The sequence below is a fragment of the Orbicella franksi genome, chromosome 8, assembly GCF_964199315.1.
Source record: "Orbicella franksi chromosome 8, jaOrbFran1.1, whole genome shotgun sequence".
NCBI classification, from domain to species: domain Eukaryota; kingdom Metazoa; phylum Cnidaria; class Anthozoa; order Scleractinia; family Merulinidae; genus Orbicella; species Orbicella franksi.
In genome coordinates this window covers 5,559,646-5,585,254 of record NC_138152.1, presented here as the reverse complement: position 1 = coordinate 5,585,254, position 25,609 = coordinate 5,559,646, and the positions used below count along the sequence as shown (strand labels likewise).

The 25,609-nt window shown below is 41.3% G+C and overlaps 3 protein-coding genes across 7 annotated transcripts in view; all 3 read right to left on the bottom strand.

Annotated features, from left to right (window-relative positions):
* Positions 1 to 17,381, bottom strand: part of LOC145494659 (uncharacterized) — a 45,441-nt gene extending 28,060 nt beyond the window's left edge. For 2 of the 3 annotated variants that reach the window (XM_081474197.1, XM_081474196.1), the window contains exons 1-10: positions 15,937 to 17,381; positions 15,230 to 15,325; positions 9,600 to 9,767; positions 8,637 to 8,852; positions 7,957 to 8,169; positions 6,921 to 7,172; positions 3,944 to 5,619; positions 3,267 to 3,506; positions 1,168 to 2,650; positions 287 to 622 (exon numbers count right to left, since the gene is read on the bottom strand). In XM_081474197.1, coding sequence (XP_081330323.1) covers positions 287 to 622; positions 1,168 to 2,650; positions 3,267 to 3,506; positions 3,944 to 5,619; positions 6,921 to 7,172; positions 7,957 to 8,169; positions 8,637 to 8,852; positions 9,600 to 9,767; positions 15,230 to 15,236 — 4,591 coding nt within the window. In that variant the 5' untranslated portion in view covers positions 15,237 to 15,325; positions 15,937 to 17,381. The remainder of the gene's footprint in view (positions 1 to 286; positions 623 to 1,167; positions 2,651 to 3,266; positions 3,507 to 3,943; positions 5,620 to 6,920; positions 7,173 to 7,956; positions 8,170 to 8,636; positions 8,853 to 9,599; positions 9,768 to 15,229; positions 15,326 to 15,936) is intronic. The other variant, XM_081474198.1, reaches the window with a different exon arrangement.
* A 239-nt stretch (positions 17,382 to 17,620) lies between these two features.
* Positions 17,621 to 21,636, bottom strand: LOC145494671 (BTB/POZ domain-containing adapter for CUL3-mediated RhoA degradation protein 3-like). Of its 2 annotated transcripts, XR_014050283.1 has the most exons (4): positions 20,567 to 21,636; positions 19,265 to 19,524; positions 17,832 to 18,517; positions 17,621 to 17,684 (listed from the first exon to the last, which is right to left on the bottom strand). XR_014050283.1 is itself a non-coding variant. In XM_081474214.1 (3 exons), the coding sequence occupies exons 1-3, from the start codon at positions 20,572 to 20,574 to the stop codon at positions 18,030 to 18,032; spliced, it is 756 nt and encodes a 251-aa protein (XP_081330340.1). In that variant the 5' UTR covers positions 20,575 to 21,636; the 3' UTR covers positions 17,795 to 18,029. The 2 variants fall into 2 exon arrangements, 1 of the variants encoding a protein (XP_081330340.1); XM_081474214.1 differs by lacking the exon at positions 17,621 to 17,684 and having other exon boundaries at positions 17,795 to 18,517.
* Positions 21,637 to 21,689: 53 nt separating this feature from the next.
* LOC145494672 (protein mono-ADP-ribosyltransferase PARP15-like) overlaps positions 21,690 to 25,609 on the bottom strand; it is a 5,863-nt gene continuing 1,943 nt past the window's right edge. Inside the window, exons 2-3 of one of the 2 annotated variants that reach the window (XM_081474215.1) lie at positions 25,001 to 25,309; positions 21,690 to 22,964 (exon numbers count right to left, since the gene is read on the bottom strand). In XM_081474215.1, coding sequence (XP_081330341.1) covers positions 22,684 to 22,964; positions 25,001 to 25,307 — 588 coding nt within the window. In that variant the 5' untranslated portion in view covers positions 25,308 to 25,309 and the 3' untranslated portion in view covers positions 21,690 to 22,683. Of the gene's footprint in view, positions 22,965 to 25,000 lie in introns of both variants that reach the window. The other variant, XM_081474217.1, reaches the window with a different exon arrangement.

The following is a 25,609-nucleotide window of genomic DNA, read 5'->3' as shown; positions in this document are numbered from 1 at the left end:
TTGACTAGTATTTAGTGCATTGGCTTCCGGATCAAGCGGTCCAGACTCGAGGCCTAACTGAGGTCCGTTCTTGGGCAAGACACTCTAATCTCGCAGTGCCTCTCTTCAACCAAATGTATGAATGCATGGGTACCGGCGAATTTAATGGTGGAAATCACCCTGGGTTGGACTAGCATCCCATCCATGGGGAAGTAGGAATACCCAAAGTCACTTAAAGCTACAAACCGGAGATAGGAGCCAACCACCAGACAACTAGTTTAGTTTCACATGTGCTACGTATACGTACCATTTTTTCCACAAAAGCTTCGATTAAATCCATGAGCGTTTATGTCTTTCGTGTTATGATATCCTGTCCCGTGGAATAGTTTCCGTTCATTTTTATGGATTCCATTTTTCTCGTCCATGCTCTGTTTCCTCGTCACATAAGAACGGTACATTGATGGATTCTGGACTCTCTGAATACTTGAGATGGACACCTCACGATCAGAGAGAGATTCCATGAATCTGTCTTGAACATCTTGGTACTCGGGTGAATCGACATCAAGGCGGACTAAGTGGACCCTCTCTTTCCTTCCTTTGCCGTCCAGAGGGTGGAAATCCCATTCTTGTGGAAGTTCTACCACTATTGTTCAAAGGAACAAAGGAAACCAAACATTGTCAACGCAAAACCTCTGTTCATTAAATTAGCTAGCGCACCAAGCTCAAGGTATTCCGAAATCGCCTTTAGGCGACCTCCTTCTGTAAAATGGTCGCCACTAAGACAAATTTGGCCGCCAGAAAAGGCTTTCCAAAGAAGGACAATTCGTGTCACTTAACATGAATATAATACTGCTGATCACGACGACCCTACATTGAAATCGTTTGAAGAACGTTCCGACGCTATTAGTTTTCGTTTGCAACTGTTTTTGGTGTTGTTGAACGGTCTTACTGTTCAGGATAGTAACTAAAAGAAGAAAAAAACAGGTAAGTCAGCCTTTTGTACTGCACTAGTCGCCAAATTGACGACGTGACCTGTTCGTAAAATTTAGTCGCCAAATGTTTTTTTCACTCGCCATGACGACCACAATGGTAGAGCGCTGAGTTTTTCAAAGCCATGTATGTAGCACTTTGTTTAAGTTCTCAATTCTTTGGTAATTATAGTGACGTGAACGCAAGGAAGTGACTTACCTTCTTTACGAAAGACACGCTTTATTGCCCCGGTTTTCAAGAACTTGACTTCTTTAGAATCAAATTTTATCTCTGCCTGCATATTCTTATGTGTGAAGGAAACAGAAGAACTTTTAAACTGAAATGCTGTTTCAATGTCATAATTGGCCATCTTGTCAAATGGTTCTTGTTTTCCTTTCACACTATAGTAGCACCACTGAACTTTTCCAGCCGTCATATCTGCACAGTCCATTTTATGTTCTTCCTTAACTTGATCGTTAAGAACTTTCGATACTTTAGGGTGCATTGCAAGCACATCACAAGGATAGCCTTTCAATGAAATTACGCCCTCCTTGGAAAAATCTAGGCCCACGTCTTGCTCGCGTGCCTTTTGCCTCAGGTCCCTTCTACAGCGCTTTGGTAGACGAGAAATCACGTCTTCTCTGATTTCAATGGAGCTACATTCTTTACTTACGCTATTTCTCAGTGCTGCTATGGCTTCGTCAAGAACTTCTTGATGTCCATACACAGTCACTCTATGCTGAAAGCACGTGAGCGGTAGTTGAACACCAACTGGCTCGTCTTCGACGTCGTCCTCTTCGGCAAAACCAGAGGCTTGATTAAGTTCTCCTTTAATCTGTTTCAGTTTGCTTTTGAAAGCAGCAACCACTGTATCTTCTAAAGCAACAACTCGTAACTCACAAGCCATGCCAGAGGAATTCACTGCCTCCGAAAATGCACGAATTGTCCCCAATACCACTTCAGCTGAATCCGAAGGACGTAATCCCAGCCCATCAGTACCAATAGCTGGAATAGAAACGGATTGCAAACCCATGGAGTGAACTTCTTTAAGGGCTGCATGAACACATTTCTGAAGATGTTTCTTGTTTCCAGATCTTATAACCATGTGAATGATGTATTTAGCCGTCAGATCCCCTGCAGACGTTGTCACAACAGACCCAGGCTGCTGAGGAAACTTTGCTGTCAGCTCGTCTTGAACTGCACTACCACTTGCACAAGCAATTGAGGCACTGAGGTTTCCGTTTTGCATTTTGAGATCCTCGTGAACAACACTGACGATGCCATCTGAACATTCTTTGGTGATGTCTCCTTTTACGACCTCCACTTTAAGATCACCGATTCGAACTTTCGTGCAGGTTGGTTCAGGCAAAATTGACGTTACCTGCCTTCTACGATTTCCCTGTCCAGTTCGTGGCCTACCAGGGACAAGCAATCTACGTTGTCGTTCTATCTTTAAAGGTCCAAATTTATCTTGAAAAGTAGAGATTCCCTCTTGATCTTCACTATGTACAATGAATCTGAACTCTTCTAGGGATGAATCGGGACGCTGTTTGCTATAGCTTAAGGCTTCCTCTACCATCAAATGCACGGCGACATCATGAGGAAAGTTGAGATTACCCGTACCAATGAGGGGTAGAGCAATAGAACATGACCCTAGTTGGGATGCTTTGTCAAAACATTTCCATAGTAACGTCTGAAGAATCTGTCCAGAAAGAGAAAAAATAGTTATTACAAATATGACATATATTTTAAACCCATGCAGCTGCTTTATTAATACTCAGTTGAAATAAAACTGGCCGTCATGGATAAAGTCAGCGTAAGGGCCAAGTGGCCCATTAGGCTGGTGCATATCCCGGGTTCTGTGGCATGAAGTGACTAGGAGTATTTCCACTACTCCTGGATGGAATGCTAGTCCATCGCAGGGTTACCTCCAGCACTAAATTCGCCGGTACCCATTTATACTCCTGTGTAGAGAGGTACTGTGAGAGTTAAGTGTCTCGCCGAAGAACACAACACAATGTCCCTAGTTAGGGCTCTACACCGGACCGCTCGATCCGGGAGCGAGCGCACTACCCACGAGGCCACGTCATGGGCATTGGTCATGCTCATGGGTTAGTGAAAATTAATTAACTCAGTGTAGTAACTGGAAGTTGACATAATAACCCTTTGCAACTGACTCAATAAATGGTGCTTGCCGATACTGAATGAGGAATTATAACAGATCACCACTAAATTCAAACATGCTACTTAAAACAAACAAACAAACAAACAAACGTGGCATGTTTCTTACAACGTTAAGGATATCGCACATATCTCACCTGTTTAGCGTCTCCTTTTCCATCATTCCACGGGCAGCACACACAAAACACCACATTTTTACAAGGCAATTTCCCGGAGACAACTTCTGTATGGACCACTTCTCCCTGGTTCAAGTGATTCTTTGCAGCGTTTTTAAGTGCGTCTTGTAACGCTGGACCAGCTGCCTGGCTCATTGCTCGTGCTATCGCACCGATGGCCAGATTCAAGTTTGACCCCACTGAACACACCAAACTGTCAGCCTGTTCAAAATATTAAAACAAGCCAAATATCAAAAGGAAAAAACAGTTTAATTGACTTGCGCTGAAGAAAGCCAGGAAGTACTACCGTTTGTCAATACCCTGGAAACGTTCTTGTTACACTCTGATTGTACCAAATTAAAGGAGTACCTTGGTATTCAAATGGCATTAATGACCACGTCAATTTTAAATAAAGAATGATGGTCTCCAGGGGCTTTAAAAATGTAGGCACTGAAAAGATAGCTGTAGGCCTGAAGCCTATGTCTTAATTTAATTTGCACTTTTTGCATACGTTTTAATTTTTGTTTGTCGTGACTTCACTTTCAGACGTTTTTTGCAATGGGAACTTTTCCACCTCAAAACTTCAGTGTATGTGTGTTCCCCCCGTTTTTCTAGAGTTTGTTTCAAAGAAAGCTTTATTATTAAAACGTACTAGATACCTCTTCTTCCTGTATATTGCCAAGCTTCCAGATGATCTTCTTACCCTCCGGGGTGGTCATGGTGCAATCATCTTCATCGTCCTCCTCGTCGCTGCTAAGGCTTGCTACGTCATCGCTGTCATCTTCATGATCCAGTCCTTCGCCAGTGGTCTCCTCTATTTCAATAACACACCTGTGTTCCTTCTCCACAGCTCCAATCAATTTACCTTCGTCTTTTGCCAGAAAACTCCGCATTCCTGGCAAAGTAACGTTTACAGTTTTTTCTTTTATGTCGTCTTGTAAGGCATTCAACTTCTCTGAGACCTTCTTCACTCCTTCATCTGCCCCAGTGAAGAGTAAATCTCCATTTTCATCATGTGCGATCTTAACTGCATAGGTGGAAAGGCTCTCTTCGAGATTCTTAATTTCGTCAGTGTAAAACTCGCGAAAAAATCTTTGACTGATTGGCGAGTCCAATCTGAATTCTCCTTCCTTGGCTTTCTTCTCGTTTAGAAATCTCCTCATTTCCTTCGCAGCTTCGTCAACATCTTTTTTAAGTCCAATAACATGGAATTCCATCAACCTCCTTTGACAGCGTATCTTCAAACGCTTCTCAAAATCACGACAAAGTTGTTTCCACTCATCTGATTGCAGTAACTCGTTATCCCTGTCTTTCACAGGAAGTTGGACAGTGACCAGTACCGTTTCAGCTAGTTTGCGGCCTTTTTCGGTGTCAGAAGGAGTTCTTCCCAAGAAGAGAATTCTCTTGTTTTTCTCATCAACATTGAAGCCACATCTCACATTGGATTCTTTGAGCTCAGCATTCAACTTACGTTTTCCAACCTTAGTTTTCAAGATTTCTATGAGTTCCACCGGCGGCCCTGACAGCGAATTCTTCTCTATCTCTTGAACACGTTCGGCAAGGTAGGTCACAACAGAAGACATCTGGCCTTGAGGTGTCTTCAGAAAAATGCTTCTTTTGCTTAAGTCTATCGTAGCTTGCACATCTTGATGAACGTCGCTCTTTAAAATTTCCTGGATGTCTACAATCTGCAGAAGTCGAAGTATTTCGTTCGGTCTATTGGTTAATGTTTTTTGTTCAAGAGTTTTCTCCAGCTCAGTCTGTTTGATTTCTTTCAGTCGATTTAACAGTTTCTCTTCAAACGCTGGCAAATCCTTTTTGAGGCAGACTAATCTCAGCTCCTTTAGATCTTCAATTTTCTTCACCTCTGCAGAAAAATTGGGAAACATTATTTCAAAACAGGGTAGCTGATTAATGACCTCTTCCCAGATTTCCTTTTCGACTGGAATATCTTTCATGGTGAAGCGATCCAGAACGCCAGTTATGATTTCGCGACAGCGATTCTCCCAAACATCTTCGTCAAATTCGTCATCTGGTTTTTGATTGTACTTCACGAGTACATATCCATCTTTGTTGGTCCAATTAATTTGAGCACGTTTGCCAAAGAGTCGGTCTTTCAATTCCAGTCCTTGATTGCACTTGCCCATGACAAACTCGACGATATCCACGTCTACAACCATGCGGAAGTAGGGTTGTTCAAATACTGGAATCGCAGTGGTATGATGCGGCAATTTGGAGTTAACGTCTTCTACGGTTCCCATGAAAGGGTAATATCTCTCCACATGCAATGGCGTCTCATTTAGGAAGTGATCTTTCTCAACAACTTTCTTCACGCCTTAAAGGAAAACGAAAAACATTCAATTTAAAGACGTGTGTGTGAAAAGTAAGCAATACAAAGATATAACACCTTTTTGCAATGGGTTGCGCGATTTGTCAATCCTCAAAACTGTTGTTACCAAGAAAAATGTTTAGATTTGTACCTACAAACATCCTCACATCGAAAATTTCAACCCCTCCCCCCAACAAAAATCCTTCTCACCCCTTCCCAATCGTTACTTTTAAGTCTGAGTACTCCCTCCGATCAAACGTGCAAACTGAGGATTGCCTTGGAACAAAGTGCTACTAGAAGCTGTAAATAAATTTTAACGGTTTACCGGTGTACTCTACAGCTCACCGTCCAACTGCAGTCACTATCGTGAATTATTATACGGCTGTGTCTCACAAGGACTGGGGACTACCGAATTCACGAATTTTATTGGCTGAAATCGATATTGAGAGCGGTCGATTTCCCCATCTAGATCGGTTACATTTTGCGGTGAAAAAGTTCCAAACTGAACTACAAAAATATTGACTATTTTCTTCTAACGATATTTATACATGGAAGCGCCAAAAAGTCTGATGAGAAAAAATAAATAAATAAATAAAGAGGACGAGCAAACTTTGGCAGAATTATTTCAAGTTCAGCTCATCGCCGTTCGCAAGCAAATTGTCAGCTAGTACAAACCAGTTACATTAAACGAATTAATTTTTCTCGTTTGCCATATAATAAACATCTTATTAACCGAGCTTAATAGGTCTGTATGGGAGAATCTTGACCTCGGTCGTGTGAACAGTTGTCACTGCGTTGGGTCTGCACTCACGACCTCTGTCAAGATTCTGCCATACAGACCTCCTGGTTGGTTAATAAGAGCGAATTAATGTTTGAGGGTTATAGCAATTAAAATAAAACAGTAACACTTCATCTTTACATTGACCTTCCGGCCCTATACGGTGATGTTTTGGCACGTGGCTTGGTTCACCCAAGCTCACGTGACAAATAGATTCCCGCCACATGAACTTGAGAAAGACCCTGTGACAGAGTCGAAAGCTTGTGATCGCTAAAACATAGACTCTGATTCGGTATCTCGTTTCTAATGTCTATACATACTTTTTCAACCACATTATTATATAAATCGTCCTCGATAAGCTTATTCACAGGCGTACTCCCGGATTGTCTCAATTTTGGCAAAGAAGAAAGTAAATGTTGTCACTATGATATCCATAAAACCACGTTAAAAAAAAAACATTATGTTGTCCTTCCGGTTATAAGCACTAAGAACATACACCTGTTACTATTAAAATTTTCAAGTCACGTACTTTTATCAGTTTTGAAGTACACAATGGCTCTTTTCTCATTCACTCTCCGAGCTTTCACTTCTTCCTCGTTGGTGATAAATTTCTCCACCACACCAAATTTGTCAAAGTAGTTTTCAAACTCTTCTTGTGGGGTATTCTCAGGGATTCCGCGAACAAAAATGCTCTTGCAGACTGGTGCTCTTTCAATCAGTACGTTTACTTTCTCAAGTTGGTTTTTTGGCTTTGCAGCCTCCTCGCATATCATGGTAAAATCTGAAGGGGAAAAAAGTAAGCAACAGATCACGTTCAGCGCCATTTGCAGTTGCATTGTGTGGCATTTTGTCATTCGCGGGTAAGCAGCGGATCGGCGAAAGGAAACGCACGTGGTGCTTCGCTTCATCAGGATTTTCTTTTATTTCAAAACGGCAGAATTACAAAAACAGGTTAACACATCAGATTGAAAACCTCATGGGCTTGTCGAGTTAGAAAGTAATATACTTAATGAAAATGAATGAGCATAATTAATTTTGCAGAAATTAAATGACATAATAAAAAGGAAAGAATTACTGCGACTAAAAACGTCATACTGATAAAAGTAGAAAAACAGAGCTAAACCTTGACGGGAAGTCACACATGTGACACAAGTCAGAGGTTGCTCCCACTAGAGAAAGTACTATGAAATGAATGTCATATCAAAACGCAAAAGACATTACAAAAAAAGAGACTCAATGGTCTACTGAAGACACAAAAGGGTACGTTGTTGTAATAAGTTGCACTTGCGTGTGAGTTTAATCTCCAATTGTCACTTGTATTTACTTGTTATACACAATCACCTTAATGCAGTACACGATGCAACGTTTGGGTGGAATATCGTCCAGTATACAGTATACAACGTACGGCTTTCCTGTAATCTGGTTGACTGTAGATCATCGTCTCTTGCATAAATGTATAAATGTTCAAGAATTGGGACTTCGAAAGGAATTCAGTTTAATTGTTAACTTGTTTTACTTTGGTGCTCTAATGTGCAATTCTTCCTCCAAGTTTCATAATTGGTTACCTGAGTTTGTGATCTTGTCTGTGTCCAACGTTACAATGGCCCTTCCAGATTTAAACATCAACACGCGCTTGACATCACAGCCACTAATCCTCGCAATGAAATTCAGCACACAATCTTTAGTTGTTTTGCTTCTTAAACCCAAAACATACAACTTGTTCCGCTCGTACAAGACGTTCTTTAGGATATATCCATGGTCTGATCTGTTGTTAGTTGCTGTGTTGAAACCAAAGTTCATTAGTTCTTGATTATTGACTTAACACAGTCTGGATTCGCGCGCGCTGGTTGGCTTGGAAAGCATGTTTCGTCAAAATCTATGTTACAGGTTGGATTCTAGATTAGCATAGCTCGACTTAAAAGCTGTTTTTCATAACATTTTAAAGGCAAGAAAAACGTGTCGTGTTCTCCTATCTCAGTTCATATTCATCATCAAAAAATTCAACCAGAGTCTGAGGACATGGGAGTCAGGGCCATGGGTATTCCTTCGTCACGTTCGCATAAAACACTCTGGTAAATGTAGAAAAGACCTGCCCGCGGCCCACGTTTTCTAAGTTTTATAACTCCACTCGCCTACACGAATGTTATACTTCCACATGCAGCCTGTGTAAAGTTTTCTTGCGTTTATTAAGCCAATCAAATTCGACGTGTTTTTGCAAAACTACAACACTACAATGAAAACTCACCCCCTCTCCCTCGGCGCCATCCAGGTCTGTTATCAGATCCCCGTCCTCTTTGACCTCTACCAGTCCTTCCGGGACCCTCCACGTACGGTGACTTCTCAGGACCCCTGCCTTGCGAAAAAGGTGGATTCGAGGATGGACCTCTACCTTGACCTCTTCCTCGTGACCTTCCGGGTCTTGAACTTCTTCCTCCTCTCCAACTGCCATCTTTGCGAGAGTCTGAAATAATGACGTATGGTAACACCAATGAGAAAAGTTTTTATTTTTGTTTGCAGTACATCTCATCTTGAAACCAAGGCTCGCAGTTGTTTTTTCTTTGCAAATATAAAAGCAGAGATCGAGCTTAAAATGATTTTTTTTAATGGTGTACCCAGTATTTTGGCTAGCCAACCCAGGCTTCTTCAGGTACAATAAGCATTTTACATTCGTAGTGCTGTTTAAGTATAAGTGACTATGGTATTTGCGTAATACCAGAAATATGCAACACTAAACTGATTGACAGTGAAAATTAAAGATAACAGAAAATACATGGGTTGATTGAATATAAAGCTGCTGAAGAGAACAACACGTCAGTTTAGATTTTCCATTTTCTCACAGTAAACGCGCAGTGCATGTTGATTGCTTCTCATGGTCCAGTTCACAGTATAATCTTCAAATCGGAAGTAATTCAGTGCAATTAATGCGTAAACTGAACTTTATATTAGTATTGGACAAATTTTAGTTTCATACATTGATCGTATCGGATACTCTCAGTATTACAGAGCACGTTTGAACTTCGTGCACTGATAAGCTCAATCTAATATAAATTTCTCCCACTCAAAGCACTCCGTTTCAATCTCGTGTACAAACTGTGCAGGGTATGAGTATAACATAGTGTGCAAACTAAATGATTATTTAGAGGGCTCAATCGATATTAAGTGTAGCAACAAAGGATGAAAAAAGGGTTTCTTGGTAAAGGCCCCTCACCAAAATTTCGTGCTTTAGTCTCTTGACTTTTTTTCTCTACTGTTTTCCAAGGGGCTTCTGCTGGGCTGGACTGAAACAATGGGTTGCCATGGTGATGAGTATCATCCAAGGAAGCATCCGCTTCTTCGTTTACCTTGTCCTTTACAGGAGAGCTTTCGGCTTTCTCATCTTCTTGGCGATAGAAAAAACAAAAAAAAAAAAGAAAAAAAAACAAGTGTTACTTCCATATGAAAATGTCCACAACACTCTCTAGGTTTGTTATTTCCCTCCTAAAAATTGAAGATGGATCTCTGATGGATCGAAAGAGTGCTGAACTAGTTTGTTGAATTTCCGTTGTACTGCTTGAACCTTAATTTGGTAAATAAGTAATATCGTTTGTAAAATTATCAGGACCTTCGTCTACCGGTAGTACAAAAGTTGTATTTAAAGAAAGAGCAATGCTTTATTCTTCGTTAAATTCAAATTCGAAAAAGAGATGTTGGTGTCACTAAATCTGATCATCAAAACTGCAAACTGAGATTGAGGCTTTCTGCAATTTGAGCACTATCGAAGTATTCTCGTATCAATCACTAACTGTATTCGACGTCGGGCGATTTCCTCTACAAATGGAGCAGTTACTGTGTCCAAACTACTCACATTGTTTGCAATAAACGTTTTATTACAATTCAACATAACAACCGCAACTTAATAACCGTCCATTCGTTTGGATTATCATTCTTCAGTCGCCTCGGAAATGACACAAAACTCTTCTGGATCGTGACTGTTGAGATATCTTTATGTGCAGCTTGTTACGTATATGGTTTGTCTTACCATATTTGGAGTAAACATGTGCGTTCTAGTTCTATGTAGCTTACATGAAGTACGCATTAAACGAGTTGAGTTGCATTGCAAATGGCGTCTTGTCGTGCCATCCGTAACATGGTGTCAGAAGTGGGATGTTGATCTTATGGCGAGCTGCAGCGCTCAAGATTACGTCTTCTGGTTGATATTCAGTCAAAGCAGTTACTGAAGCGAAACGAAGCGACAATTCCTTGATTTACGGTACGTACAGCGAATTTCAACATCGACCACGTGCGTTGAAACCCAGCGAAACGATGTCAGACACCGAACAAGATCCTCCACCACCAGCTCCACCGCAAGCTCCACAGCCTACTCCGCCGCCTCAAGTCCTCAGTTTTCCTTCAAATTTTCCAGTACCAAGCGCTATGGTTTGTCGTGGAGATATCACGAGCAACTGGGAATTTTTTAAGCAACAATGGCAAGATTATGAGGTAGCAACGGGTTTGGATCAGAAGAGTCAATCGATCCGATTAGCAACCTTCCGTTCTGTTATGGGAAAGGAGTGTCTGCAAATTTTCCTGAATCTGAATTTTGGCACCGAAGTACTGACGATAACTTCAGCATTGAAGGCGCTGGAAAACTATTTCCTACCAAAGAGAAATGTCGTCTATGAGAGGTATGTCTTTAACTCTTGCATTCAAGTACCCGAAGAAACTGTTGATTGCTATGTCAATAGATTAAGAAAACTCGCAGCATCGTGTCAGTTTGGAGCACTTGCAGAAGAAATGATACGTGACAGGCTAGTTATTGGAATACAAGATAAGGGTACAAAAGCTAGATTGCTCAGAGAGAAAGATTTGTCTTTGGATAAAGCTCTTGACATGTGTAAATCAAGTGAAATAACGAATAAGCAGCTAAAGTCGATTCAAAAGGATGAGAAACAAAACAATGAGGAACTGAACTTAGTTCATGTGAAGCGTAAACCGATGCAAGGCAAGATGCCTTCTCATCCGAAGAAACCACCAAATCCAAAGAAACCTGACAAAAAATGGAAATGTAAATATTGTGGCCAACAAAAGAAGCATGCCAAGCAGACAGAATGTCCAGCTTATGGTCAACAATGTCGCAATTGTAAAAGAATGAACCACTTCGCCAAAGTGTGTCAGGCAGGCAAAGAGAAGGTTCATGTCGCTGAAGTGGCAGAAGGTTTTGAGTCTGAGGAATCATTATTGAAGATAGAAGAAATTACTGCAATTAATGGTAGTGGTAAACAGTTGACATCCAGTATTACCTTTGTGATAGAAGAGCAGTACAAAGAGCAACTAGTATGTCAGTTGGACACTGGTGCAACTTGTAATGTGATCAGTCACAGAAATTTAGTTCAGCTATTGCAGAATGGTGATCCCCCCTTGTCTAAGTCCAATGCCCAGCTAAAGCTATTTGATGGTAGCTTGATGAAGCCTGTAGGTGAGACCACACTCACAGCAGAGAGAAGGGGCAAGCGTCTGGACCTGAGATTCCAAGTTGTTGAGAGTTCTAACAAACCCCTCTTATCGGCTGAGGCTTGTGAGCAGTTGGGACTTCTCAAAGTGGATATAGATCCTGAAGAGTCCATTCATGTCCTGAAAAGCAGTAGTAAACTGACCAGAGATAAGATTCTTGTTCAGTACAAAGATGTTTTTGAAGGGTTAGGCCATATTGGTGATACAACCATTATCACAGACCCCAGCGTAAAACCAGTGCAGCATTCTCCGCGCCGAGTGCCAGTTCCCCTGCGTGATAAGGTCAAGGCCAAACTTGATGATCTGGAAAGGAAAGGAATCGTGGAGAAAGTCACAGTACCGACCGACTGGATTAGCAGTATGGTAGTTGTCACAACACCAAATAAGATTAGGATTTGTTTGGATCCTAAAGATCTTAACAAGGCAGTCATCCGTCCAAAGTACCAAATGCCTACTCTAGATGAGTTGTTGCCCAAGCTTAGCAATGCCAAAGTGTTTAGTACCTTAGATGCTAAAGATGGGTTTTACCAGGTTGGATTAGATGAGAGCAGCAGTCTCAAGACAACATTCTGGACTCCCTTTGGGCGTTACAAGTATTTGAGGCTACCCTTTGGTATCAACCTGGCTCCAGAAGAGTTCGAATGCAAATTGCATGAGAAGCTTGATAGTCTTCCCGGTGTAGAAGTGATAAGAGATGACATATTGGTCATGGGCTATGGAGAGAATGATGAAGAAGCAAATCGAAATCATGATGAGAACTTGATTCGTCTGCTAGAGCAAGCTCGAAAAGCCAATCTGCGTCTAAACAGCAGCAAGTTGAACCTCAAGAAGTCTGAAGTCAGATTCATGGGACACTTGATCACCAAAGATGGGTTACAGCCAGATCCTGAGAAAGTGAAGGCAGTTCAGGAAATGCCGAGGCCTACATCCAAGAAGGAACTCCTGAGTCTCTTAGGATTCGTTAATTACTTGGCAAAGTTTCTCCCTAGGTTATCAGAGGTCGCTCAGCCACTGAGAGAGATGACAGCAAAGGATGCAAAGTTCATCTGGTCCCAGCATCATGAGACAGCATTCCAGGAAGTGCGAGAGCTTGTAGTCAAACACCCTGTGCTCAAGTATTATGACCTTCAAGAAGAAGTCACAGTGCAATGTGATGCGAGTGAATACGGGTTAGGAGCAGCTTTATTACAAAACGGCCAGCCAGTTGCTTTTGCTTCACGGTCCCTATCACAGACTGAGAGGCAATACGCTCAAATCGAGAAAGAGTGTTTAGCGATTGTCTTCTCCTGCGAAAGGTTCAGTCAATACCTCGCCGGTCGTAAAAAGATAACGGTTGAGTCAGATCACAAACCCTTACAGTCCATTTTCCAGAAGTCAATCCTCTCTGCTCCATGTCGACTACAAAGAATGATGTTGAGGCTACAGCGCTTTAACCTAGAGGTTAAGTACAAGCCAGGTGCACAGATGTATGTTGCCGATCACTTGTCTCGAGCCTCGCTTGCTGTCAAGAAGGAGATGACAGACAACTTTCAAGTTTTCGCTCTTGAACTTGAAACACTTACTCCCTTTGATTCCATCAAAGTGGCTCCAGAAAGGTTAACTCAGCTGCAGAAGTGCACAGCACAAGACCTCGTCTTAGAGAGCCTGAAGACCACTGTTCTAACAGGATGGCCTGAGAGAAGAGAGCAATGCCCAGTACAAGTTCGTGACTACTGGAACTACAGAGAAGAGATTTCACTCCACAATGGTATTCTATTTAAGAGTCAGAGAGTGATTGTCCCCAAAGCCATGAGACCAGAGATGCTCTCAAGAATTCATTCAAGCCATCAAGGAGTCGCATCATGTCTAAGAAAGGCCAAAGACATCGTGTTCTGGCCTGGAATGAATTCAGAAGTCAAAGCCCTGGTTGAGAGATGTGCTGTCTGTGCCGAGTTTCAGGCTAGGAATGCTAGTCAGCCAATGCAGTCTCATCAACTTCCAGACAGACCTTGGAGTAAAGTGGCTACAGATTTGTTCACTGTTAGTGGAAAGAATTACCTCACAGTCGTTGACTATTACTCAGATTTTGTAGAAGTTAGTGAACTTGAAGATACCACCTCACGTGCAGTTATACAAGTACTCAAAGAACAATTCAGTAGACATGGAATCCCGGACACTGTTGTCTCAGACAACGGACCACAGTATAGCAGTCAAGAATTTCACGAGTTCTCACTCAGCTGGGAATTTAACCATGTGACATCATCACCACACTACCCAAAGTCAAATGGGAAAGCAGAGTCTTCAGTGAAGACAGTTAAACTGCTATTTAAGAAAGCGGACCGAGATGGGAAAGATCCATGGCTATCGCTACTAGACTACAGGAACACACCTACTGAAGGTATAGGTGACAGCCCCGCCCAGAGGCTTATGTCGCGCCGAACACGAACTCTCTTACCAACAGCGTCAAGCCTTCTCCGTCCCAAAGTAAGCCCACATTCTACAGAGAAATTAGAGCGGAAAAGGCAAAAGGCGAAGTTCTACCATGACCGTCATGTGAAGCAGTTACCTGAATTAGAGATTGGACAAGAAGTCAGAAGTGCACCCCTGCGAAAGAACCAAACGTGGAAACCAGCTATTTGTGTCGAGAAACTGTCAGACAGGTCATATGTAGTCCAAGCAGGCAGTGAGACCCTCCGAAGAAACAGGCAGTTTCTGAGGCCTGCAGCAGAATCCTCGACACCAGATAAGCAAAGCACCAAGGTTAGCTCACTTGAGTCAGGAGTAAATCACAAGGAGATACCTAGAGTACCTGAGTTACCTGCTATACCTACTAGGCCTGACAAAGATTCCTTGAATGAAACTGTTGCTGAAGAGACTAATGTTCCATTGTTAGCACCTCAGAAGACAAGAACCCGGACTGTTCGTCCCCCTTCAAGATTTAAAGATTTTGACATGAAGCGTTAAGCAAAGGCTAGACTTTGAACACTTTAAGTTTGTTTTAGCCAGCTCGGATAAACTGATTTAGTTTGACATAGAACACTTTCAGAAACAAAGTGGATTTGTGTAAGTTTGTTTTAGGCTAGTTTTTGCCAGATATTTGTTTATTAGTTTTTTCTTTTTTTAAAGAAAGGGAGATGTTACGTATATGGTTTGTCTTACCATATTTGGAGTAAACATGTGCGTTCTAGTTCTATGTAGCTTACATGAAGTACGCATTAAACGAGTTGAGTTGCATTGCAAATGGCGTCTTGTCGTGCCATCCGTAACACAGCTTAGTAACCTCGCTTTGTTATGGTGGCGTTCAAGGCGAAGATTGATTGTACTTTGGTTGATTGTATTTTTACCGTATTATAATCAGTAATTCCTCACCAGTCATAGTCAACTTGTTTAGTACTGTCTGATAAAGATTTCCCACTGACAAAAAAAGGGTATAACCTTTGCAACGCTAGACAACTTCACCCGAAACTGAAATGAAAATCATAACAAACTGATCTATAATTACACAGTAAAGTACAATGTCATAATTACTAGGATTAAGGGATTTAATTCTCAGCTGATATCACCAGGAACAATACAACACTTAGCTGTATGCAACAGCTTTTCTCAATGGTATGTAACACCTCATTCCTTCTGAAAGCTAAAACTCATTATTGGCATCTACAAATTGCGGGTAAATGCGACAATAAACTTGGCAATTAATTTAAACAACGTGACGCTTCGATATGGAGATTTCGCTTGGTTCTAATCTTGTTTGACTGTCTAAAATTATATTCTTATCTTTTGAGAATAAGAATTTAAATCTGTGTCACTATTGACAATAAAGAACTATGACCTGTTCACGAGCATTGATTATACAAAGCAGGGCTTTATACCTAACATGTCACTTTCGATTCTCAATATTGATATCCGAGCAGCAAAATATGCTTGAATAAGCGCATTTTGCTTGACAGAAAACTAACACGCAACGGCCCTTGAACAGCTCTATTGCCGGGAGCTTATCACTTATTCAACACTGATCGTAAAACAATAATGACAGGCTAAAATAAGCGTAGTGATGTGCTTCATCGACTGCTTACCTAGATAACTGTCCTCTCTGTCTTGAAGATTTCATCGATCGATGTATCGTCTCAAAACATCCTGTCATCGAATAGTTTCTTTAACTTCGCCAGCTACAGAAACGTTTGCTCGGCGATATCAAAAAGACCGAGGTTAAACCATTCAAAGCTTCAACTGAACAACGTTAGTGGTATCTCTTTTGGTTGTAAATATTGTTGTACGGAGTGCTCCCTCCTTTCAAGAATTCTTGAAGTACTTCCGTCTTGATTCTCAGAACCGACGCCAAAACGAGGCTCGATTTAGAGAAAGCTGTCACGATTTATCACCGAACGAAGTGTCACGCAATCAAGTACACTGAACACATATTGGGACTTCTGTATTCTGTTGCAACGTGTTTCAGACACTTATTAGAAAAAGCCATAGCAAATATGTAGCAAAGCGTGCTCGCACCCCTCACACATGTACCTGTACCTCACGCATTTTACCTCGACTTGATCTCCTCAGGTTACTTTTAATTTTTGTTTTCAATTTTCCATACGTCCCTAAGATCCTTTTTCCACGCCGCCGCTTAGTGGTTTGAGGGTGTATTGACATAAATTATCCTGCTCTTTTTTGGCTGTCGCAAAGCAAGTTATAAAACGCCATTAATTTAAAGACACTTTTTGTTGTTGAAAGATGATGGGGTGATACTTAAAACTTAGTACGAGCCCGCGTATGACACATTGCTTATCGCACGTAAATCGTTTCATTTTATTTTCAATACAAATTCTCTCATTAACAAATACAAAATATATGTTTAAAAGAACTATTTCCAGTTTTAAATCTAAGGATTTTGGGGGGAGTACGCTAGGCCTTCACGGGGGGCGCGGTGGCCTCGTGGTTAGTGCGCTCGTCTCCGGATCGAGCGGTCCGGGTTCGAGCCCTGGCCAGGGACATTGTGTTGTGTTCTTGGGCAAGACACTTTACTCTCAGTGCCTCTGTCCACCCAGGTGTATAAATGGGTACCGGCGAACTTAATGCCGGGGCTAACCCTGCGATGGACTAGCATCCCATCCAGGGGGGAGTAGAAATACTCCTAGTCGCTTCATGCTACAGAAACCGGGATAAGCTCCGGCCTGATGGGCCACTTGGCTCGTATGCAGACTTTACCTTTACGCTGGGCCTTCGGTGACCGGTCAACTACCTAACCAAGATATAAAAAATTTGGTTTACTATCTAACTTATACTTGAATTCCATTCAGATATTTACTTGTTGCTGAGTTATAAAAAACTTAGGTCGAACAAAATACTTCTGTTCAGTTACATTAAACAGAAGCTTCTACAACTTCCTAACCAAGATATAAAGAAGTCGGTTTACTATCTAACTTATACTTGAATTCCATCCAGATATTTACTTGTCACTGGGTTATAAAAAACTTAGCTCAAACAAAATACTTCTGTTCAGTTACATTAAAACAAAAGCTTCTTCAGTTCTCAAACCCAAAAACTTCCATTTCATCGACCCTAAAGCTCTCACTTCCTGTTAAAAAGGTGACAGCATTCTCACCATCTGGACACTCGTACGAATTGTTCAGCTTTGCAGAACAGTTGGAGGCGTTGGGAGTGTTGGAAATGATTAGATCATGACCATTTCCAAATATTGGTCCGCAACCATTGTGGCGGTAGATAGCACTTTCTTCTTTGTCAGCTATCAAAGGTAACTTTGTTGGTGGCAGATCCTTTGTGTTGACGAGGCTGAACAGGAATGACTCTGTGGATTCTCTGTCACCTGCAGAAGCTTAACACAAAATAAAAATATGATCAATTAACAAAGAAAAATACACTTCATGCAGACCCTCAGCAAAAGACAGATGACTTTAGGAGTGGCGGGGGGGGGGGGGGAGGAGGGGGCTAAGCGAGTGTCCTACTTGATTACAAACATGTCCGTGATGGCACTCTGTTGCCTTAGGAATTGGCCAGGACGCCTGCGCATTGTAGGGAGCGATCCACTTAAATCGAAATGATCACTGGATCCCAGCTGTTCTCTCGCTTCCGTGAGCAAAACCACAAGTATATTACTGGACCCCTGACATAAAAGCGGAAATCTGAAGACAGGGAATCATGACCAGGCTTGTCAGTTAAAATGCTTACCCACGTGTTTCCACTGTTGCTCAGTATAGCCTCCAAATATGGACTTTCCACTCGTTATCACTGTCACCGTTGGACCCTTGTAGTCGCATCGGGTGTGAAAGTCGGCAGCAGCCCAGCCATCACGGGAAGCTCGATATAACAAGCCGAAGAACAAGTTGTCTCTGGTGTTATTGAGTGCTTGAGTTTCCTTCAACCAATTCATCAAGGTTTCGCGTTGATCTGAGGATAGAATAACTGAATCCTTGAATGGCCTCGCAGTGAGCTCACTGATGATCCCCTCAACTTGATAAAATTCGGCTTCGGCCAGTAGCTCTCTTCGTAAAATCTTGTCGTCTGGTACAGTAAGCTGCCCAGAGCGAAGATAATTCAGGATATGTCGGAAGTGAGTTCCATCGCGATCAATAAAGTAAGATCCATCCTCGCTTGGTTTTGTGTCAAATCTGCCTGAAAACATGGCGTGTAACATCGAACCTGGCATTGGAAACAAGATAACAGAGAATGGCATTTAGTTAGAACCTGAGACGCTAGACTTTTCACTCTACGGAACGGAAAATGAAAACGAAATTTAAAGGCGTTGAATGAACGCAACTTTGGGAAAATGAACTCTGAGCAACTCGTTTGGCTTCAGTCCTTGAGGATGGAAATCCGTAGCTAATTTCTGAATACCGGGGAATTACGCAACTGGAATTCGGTCAGGCAGAGCAAAGACTCTCACACAGAACTCAGCGCAGCACTGCGCTTCAAAGCAGGTTTATTCCTGTATCCAACGTAAATCCACCGAGTGTACATCCAAAAGTACTAAAATTGCGGTAACACTCATGTCACCACAGGGGAGCTTCAATTAGAATGTAAATCGAAATGTAGTTACAGTGTCCGCTCGATTTATACTGACGGTTGCATGATTATTGCATCAGCTAGATTAACAACGATGGTTGTACTGTTGTTCAAGTAACTGAAAGTAGATTAGAAGATGCACGGTTCTAGAAAGTTCGTTAAAGAGATGCAAATCTTTTTTGCCACGTTGGCAGTATATTAGGTACTACATTTAGAAATTACTAGTTATCAGTACTTTTACTGGGCGTTACATCATCATCAGTGCAATTACTAACTGTCAGAATTTTTACTGAAGTACTTAGAACAACAACATTTTACTTTATTCCCTGACATCTGACCATTGTCTACACGTAAGAAATCAGATAATTTGAAACCGAAACATACCTGGATCTTTATTCAGGGTTGCTAGACTGGTTGAGAAAAAGTGACCGCCGACATTAAGCATCACCATTTTCGAGAAATGAACATGCTCTATCTTCTTTGCAACCTCATCAAAAGCTTCCTTTTCCTTGCGAACTTTGATCGTCTCTCGCTTTAAAATGTCAAATGCTTCTTTGATGTAGTTGTTGGCTTCCTCGAGTGCTTCATCGCTTGGCACGACGGGGAGAATGTTTTCTTCCTCCGAATTACCTGAAGACATCTTCCTTCACAGAACAAATAGAAACGGTATTAAACACCGACTACAGTAAGTAGAATATTGAAAAAAGCAAAACGAATGAAGCTGTTCTGCCTACTCGACTGAGTCAAGAGATTTTACAGAAATTGCGGAAATGGCGAAGTAACGTTGCATTTGGCAAGTAACCTCGTTTCCATGCGCCTGTGATTTGATAGTTCAGCTTTCGACTCGCAGGTTATTTTTGGTATGCCCAATGTTTTGGAAGATTTTCTGGCTGAGTGGGCACAATCTATACAACCCAGAACTCCTCTAATATATCATTATATATATGTAAAGAAAATTTGCCGACCCAACTGGCACTCGATCAGCCAAACTGGAGCCGTACTCTTATTTGCAAGCTCAGCCAATAGACTATAATGTTTTATCCTTTAGGTAACAGGCTATTACAGTCTGCCTTGCTTTCACTTTCGCCATCCGTTATCGCCGACATTGCAAAATTAAATGCTTATTGAGTTTAATCTGTTTTGTTCATCGAGGTTAGCAGTTGTTATCCTAATCAGTGGCCCAAGAATCGAGATAGGACGTGGCAAATGCATCTCAAAATAGTAATAAAAATAAAAAAAGATACAATTTGCTTCTTTCAACCACAAGCCTCGATCATTTGTAAGAAGATCGAGGGCATCTGTTGCCTTGAGCGGGGTCAGTAAAATGTTATTATATCCCGATTTACACTAGTCAAAAGTTAGAAACTGGCAAGGACCGGCCCCCAAAGAAGTACGTCAATTTTAAGTTGTATTTAAGTATTAAATTATATACACGAGACTAGCTGCACCTCAATATCATCGAACAGTTCCCTTGACCTAAAATCACGGGAAAAGTTACTCTTGTTTTGAAACGCGACTTCAAAATTACAATTATCCATAGTTTGTTTTAGGAAATGTAGTAAACAAATGTCAACTCCAGGAAACCAAACGTTTTTAAAGTACAGAGCTAGAGGATGTAATTTAAAAGAAACTAAACGGATTAAATTTTTGCCCGACGCCAAAGTGATAATGACTTGCATTGCTTACCTTTTCATTCACTTCAGAGGTATTTTCAATCTTCCTAGCTTCAATTCAAACAGTTCGTCCTCGCCGACTAAAAGAATTCAGCAAGCGCTAATTTACTATTCGAAGAAAGTTCGATTGAGCGATGTAAACAGTTATAAGCTTAACTTTAAACTGCGAATGAACTGTTCCTTTCGATTTCTTCTGGGAAGTTGCTTCGACGCTTCCGCCCTGATTACAAGAAATCGAAATTCAAAGCGAAGTTTTTATTATAGTTACGCAACAATGTATAACGCAACAAGAAACTCCACTCCCAGGAAGGGAGAGGTACTCCTTTATATGGGCTATATAGGTATATGCGGCCCCAAAGGGTATGGTTTTTCAGCCCGTTTTGGTCATAAATAGGGTATCGATTTTGGCCATTTTGGTCAGAAATGGGTCAGAAATAGGGTATGGTTTTTCGAAGAAGCTACTTTTTCATCATTATCGATAAGACCATCAGCAAAAGCCCTTCATACATTATGATTAGAGTAACTGTGCCAGCCGCAAAGGCCATAAATAGGGTATCGAAAATGTTTGGTCAGGTCATAAATAGGGTAGGGAAAATCGGAGATTTTGGGCATAAATAGGTTAAGGGTTTTTTGAAGTGGGCCGCACGCCCCCACCCAATTTTACTGGGAGTATCCCCCCCCCCCACCCCCGCGGGGTCCTATCACAGAAGTTGAATTATTGTTAACAAACCGTATGAACAGCAACTGAAATTTGGCGAATGGGAGAAATGTCCCAACCAAACGAGCTGTATACAGCAATTTAAGAGGATACTCAAATTAGGCGGTACAGTGGTGACTCAAGATCGAGCCGGATAGGGAGAGGAAGGTTAACGGTTTTGTCGCATGCGTGAAAGTATACGCGCTCAGCTGATTCAGAAAACCTAGAGAAAAGGTTAACTTGAACATAAAACTTAATATTTTACAAAGAAGATTTGGTCTTAGACATATATGATTTCCTAGTAAACAGAATTAATAAACTATCTGTTATTTTTAAATAAAAATGGTATAAATTCTTTAAAAATTCCTTTTTTTCTACACAAAAAACGGAACTTAAAACTGTATACAAATCAAAAAAATTATGGAGAAAATAAAGTGGTGAGGACGCCGAAAAGAAACTACAAAGCTTATGTGTGACGCGCCCATCCAATTGATCTGAGCTAAGTTGGGTACAAGCCAGAATAGGGAGATCATTTACATGGCGTAGGGTCGATAAGTGACAGAGTAATAGTTATTTAGAGCTCTATTATTCTTATAGATTCCATTTCACGCAACGTGTTTACAAAATTGGTCGGACATATGGTGATATTCAGTTATTACTCTACCCAGATGTAAACAAGAGAAGTTTGTGCCTGTAATAATTTATTAACATCCTTACATAAAATTGAGAAGGAAACGTCACTCTGACGCAGGCAAAACCAAACGCAAGCCAAGTCAGAAATTTTCCAAGGCAATATTTCCTTCAGATGCCACATACATGTAGTATTTGTAGGTTGGATTATTCCCCGTACATCGGGGATACAACAACAACAACAACACCACCACCACCACCAACAACAACAACAGCAACAATGCCCGGGGAGGGGGAATCCCATATGGCAAGGTCGGGGATACTCGTCGAAAAATTTGAATTAAACCCCTAAAAGAGACCAATCTGAGCGTGACTTGAGTTTTATTTAACCGCTAAAAGATACAACTTAAAACGGAACAGGCTTGATCACCACCCGCTGTTCAGGGAATTAGCCCGCGCTAGTAGACTGGACTTGAGAGACCGGCGGAGATCGAGCTCAAAAACGGAAATAAGAGCTTTTTTTATCATTATTTCTTTGAGTGCACCACAAAAGATACTTTGACAGCCAAAGATAGTGGTGTTTCGTCATGACCACCCTAAGCGCGACCATAATTCTTGATTTTATACCCCTGAGCGAGACGACGAGCATTTCCGACCTTTTCATGTGGGAGTCCCCCGGGCAACACAGATTAACTCAAGCGAGGAAAGGCTCCAACTCTATTGACTGACACTGTTATCTTCAGTAGACTATGGACATCATGATCATCACACGTGACCCTAGTATTTTATACTTCAACGGTCCATTAAAACTTGATAAGATACTCGGGGTAGCATTGATCGTCAGAAAATACAACAAAAATCGTTGGATTTCCAGTGTCATCTACAACAGAATCAAACAAAATTTCTGGCTGCGATGAATTCTTCGAAGGAGGCGCACTCATAGTTTCAGCTCCTTTACAATACTGTCCCACTAAGACCCTTGAGAGGTACATGCATCGGTTACCAACGCAAGACCCGCTCTTGGCGTAAGGCAATGACCCAGACGCATCTCTAGCAAAGTAAATTCCTTTTCCCAAGGCAGTTCCTGTAAACTCAAGTACACGGCGCACGATTAGACCCTCAAAGAAAAAACCGCTACCTTGTATAAAACGAATTTCAAACTGGTTGACAACAATTTCCAGCTCTTTACGTCACTTTTGCTTAAACAGATCACTGCTGCTACTTTTTGTCAAATGATGCTATATCAGTGGCATCAAAAAAACCCACTGGCTGGTGAACAATTGTGAACTCCCTTTGTATCACAGCACCAGTGTAACCTGTGCACCACAGCACCAGTGTAACTTGTTAAAACACCCTTAACTTTAAACTTAAATGATAAACCCAACAATCTCTCATACATCTGGGGACCAAAGGGAAATTAAGCTTATTGTTGTATTTCGGTGACCGCCAGCAGTTAGCATGATAAAATACACTGAACTCTTTCCAAAGTTTATTAACATTCTGTGGAGGGGTTTCAAAACTCCCTTGCCTTTTCGAAAATATGAGAGGGCTCAGTCTTAATCCCCCTCAGTTAGGGCTCAGTCAGAACCCCCCGGGCCCCTCACAAAATTTTAATAAAGGGGATGGTAAAAACGCGGGTCACTGAGCTCTTTTTTGAGTTACCAGCACTTAGAGCAAAACGTAAGGGTATCAGTTTTAACTGGTTGTACTGTTGTTGTGGTAACCTATTATGCCATGAAGATGACCACAAACTGTTCACTTATTTGTGTGATACCAATATTGTAACATCACCTAGTATTGATCCGTTAAAGATGATTTCCATTCCGTACTGCACACTCTCGAGTGTTTGTTTACATTTTTTGTTTTGATGCATGGTGTGACGTCACAAAATGTAACATTTCGCAACTAGTTACATGAAGTAAATTCAAAGTTTCATGTCAACCGCCTTTAGGCTTCGTTCTTTCTGATACCACTAGATGAAACAACTTCGTAGCTGTAAAAATTAAAGAAACTGTTGGGAAAAGAATTTAAAATGCTTCGAAGATAAGGTAGGTGGCTCGTAACGAATAACATCGATTCGCATTCCATCCAGTGAGACTCACAAACACTGGGGTGCTTAGACCGCGCAGTACGGACTAGAAATCATCTTTAAAGTAAGACTGCTGGAAGGTGTTGAAAACTGTTGCCAGCCACCTAAAACTTTGTTATTTCTGAAACTTTAAATAGTACATTCACACGACTTCACACGGTCTCGTCAAATTTGTTCTTACCCAAACAAAAAAACCAAACACAACATAACCTTGTAGATTACCGGACCACGTACCAAACGATTGAGCAAAATGCTGGGAACCTCACTCGACCTTTTCGTGCCACAAGGACTGATCTTACTCGATTTCCAGTCTCGACAAACGTTTGCGAAAACAGTCTGTATTTGTTTTGTTTCTTCTATATTTGAACCTAAAGTGCAAAGTGCACAATTTTGTTCTAACCTCTGAACCAGTACCCTCCACAGGCGTTATGTGCAGGTCACAACGCTTTAGTGTGGAGAAGCGTTGCGTGACAAAACAGATAATGGCTGCGAAGGAGCCTTACTCAACACGCGGGCATTTGTTTGTTATCAGATAGTTGGCCTTTCCACAAATATCACTTAAAATTGCCTAAATATCTTTCCGAATTTTCTCAAAAAATCATCTAAATATCACAATCTTTTTCTTCTAAATATCTCGAAAAGCGTCTAAATTTCTCGTCTTCTTTTCGTAAAAATACACTAATTTTGAATCACTTGAGCCAAAATTTTCAGAATGTTATTGCGGTAGTAAGAGTTGAGGAAGCAGATTCAGGCACTTTAATTCCATGTTACCAGCATCCGCCATTTTGGAAAATTGCTGCTTTAGCGCTTTTAATGATATGGAATACATTTTTTGAGTGGAAAATCACTGAGCTAGGTTGTTTCTGGAATAGAACTGAGTATTGTTTCAACAAAACAGCAAAGAAAAACCAGGGCTAGGCCAAAAATAGCTATGAATATTTCTAAATATCTTTAAATTTTTCGAAGTATATTAATATTTTCTAAATATCTCGGAAACTTCTAAATATCCCTAAAAATATCGCTGTTCTCACCATGTGCAGATCCTGCGAAGCTACTTTTGAATCCTTGAGTATTAATCTTCACCACCCTGTCGGGATTTGTTCCATGGAACAGCTGCCTCTCATTGTTTCCTCCATTGTCTTTATCCATTTTCTCTTTTCTAAGTTGATATGCCTGGTAAAGATGAGGATTCTGTATGCGCTCGATACTTGCAATGGCCACCGAGCCAGCAGTCTGCTGGAATTTTAACAAGACGTCCTGGTACTCACGTGACGCAGCAGATAGTTGAACGGTATTTTGACAGGAAGGCACCGGGTCCCAGTTACTCGGAAGGGACATCGCTTAAATAAACATGAGTAGGTGACTAAATACAGAATTGATGACGCGTTATATTACAACAAAGCTTGTAAATGTAAGAATGGTTAGTAAATCCCCGACCGGGGTTACTCTGTAAATCTTTGGGTAGGGCTGTGCCGCTGAGACAATGAAACCCTTACCCTATACTAGATCATAATCAGCTTGATTTTGCAACTCCATTCTAGACTAGACACCAAGAACCACTACCCTGCCCCAGACTTAAGCTATTTTCCATGAAGAAACTTTATCTCTACCGTAGTCCAACATGAACTTACTAAACCAAT

Coding starts and splice junctions, on each gene's coding strand:
- LOC145494671 (XM_081474214.1), bottom strand. Junction 18,518..19,264: donor AACCCTGAATAAAGATCCAG/GTATGTTTCGGT, acceptor TTCCAATGCCAG/GTTCGATGTTACACGCCATG.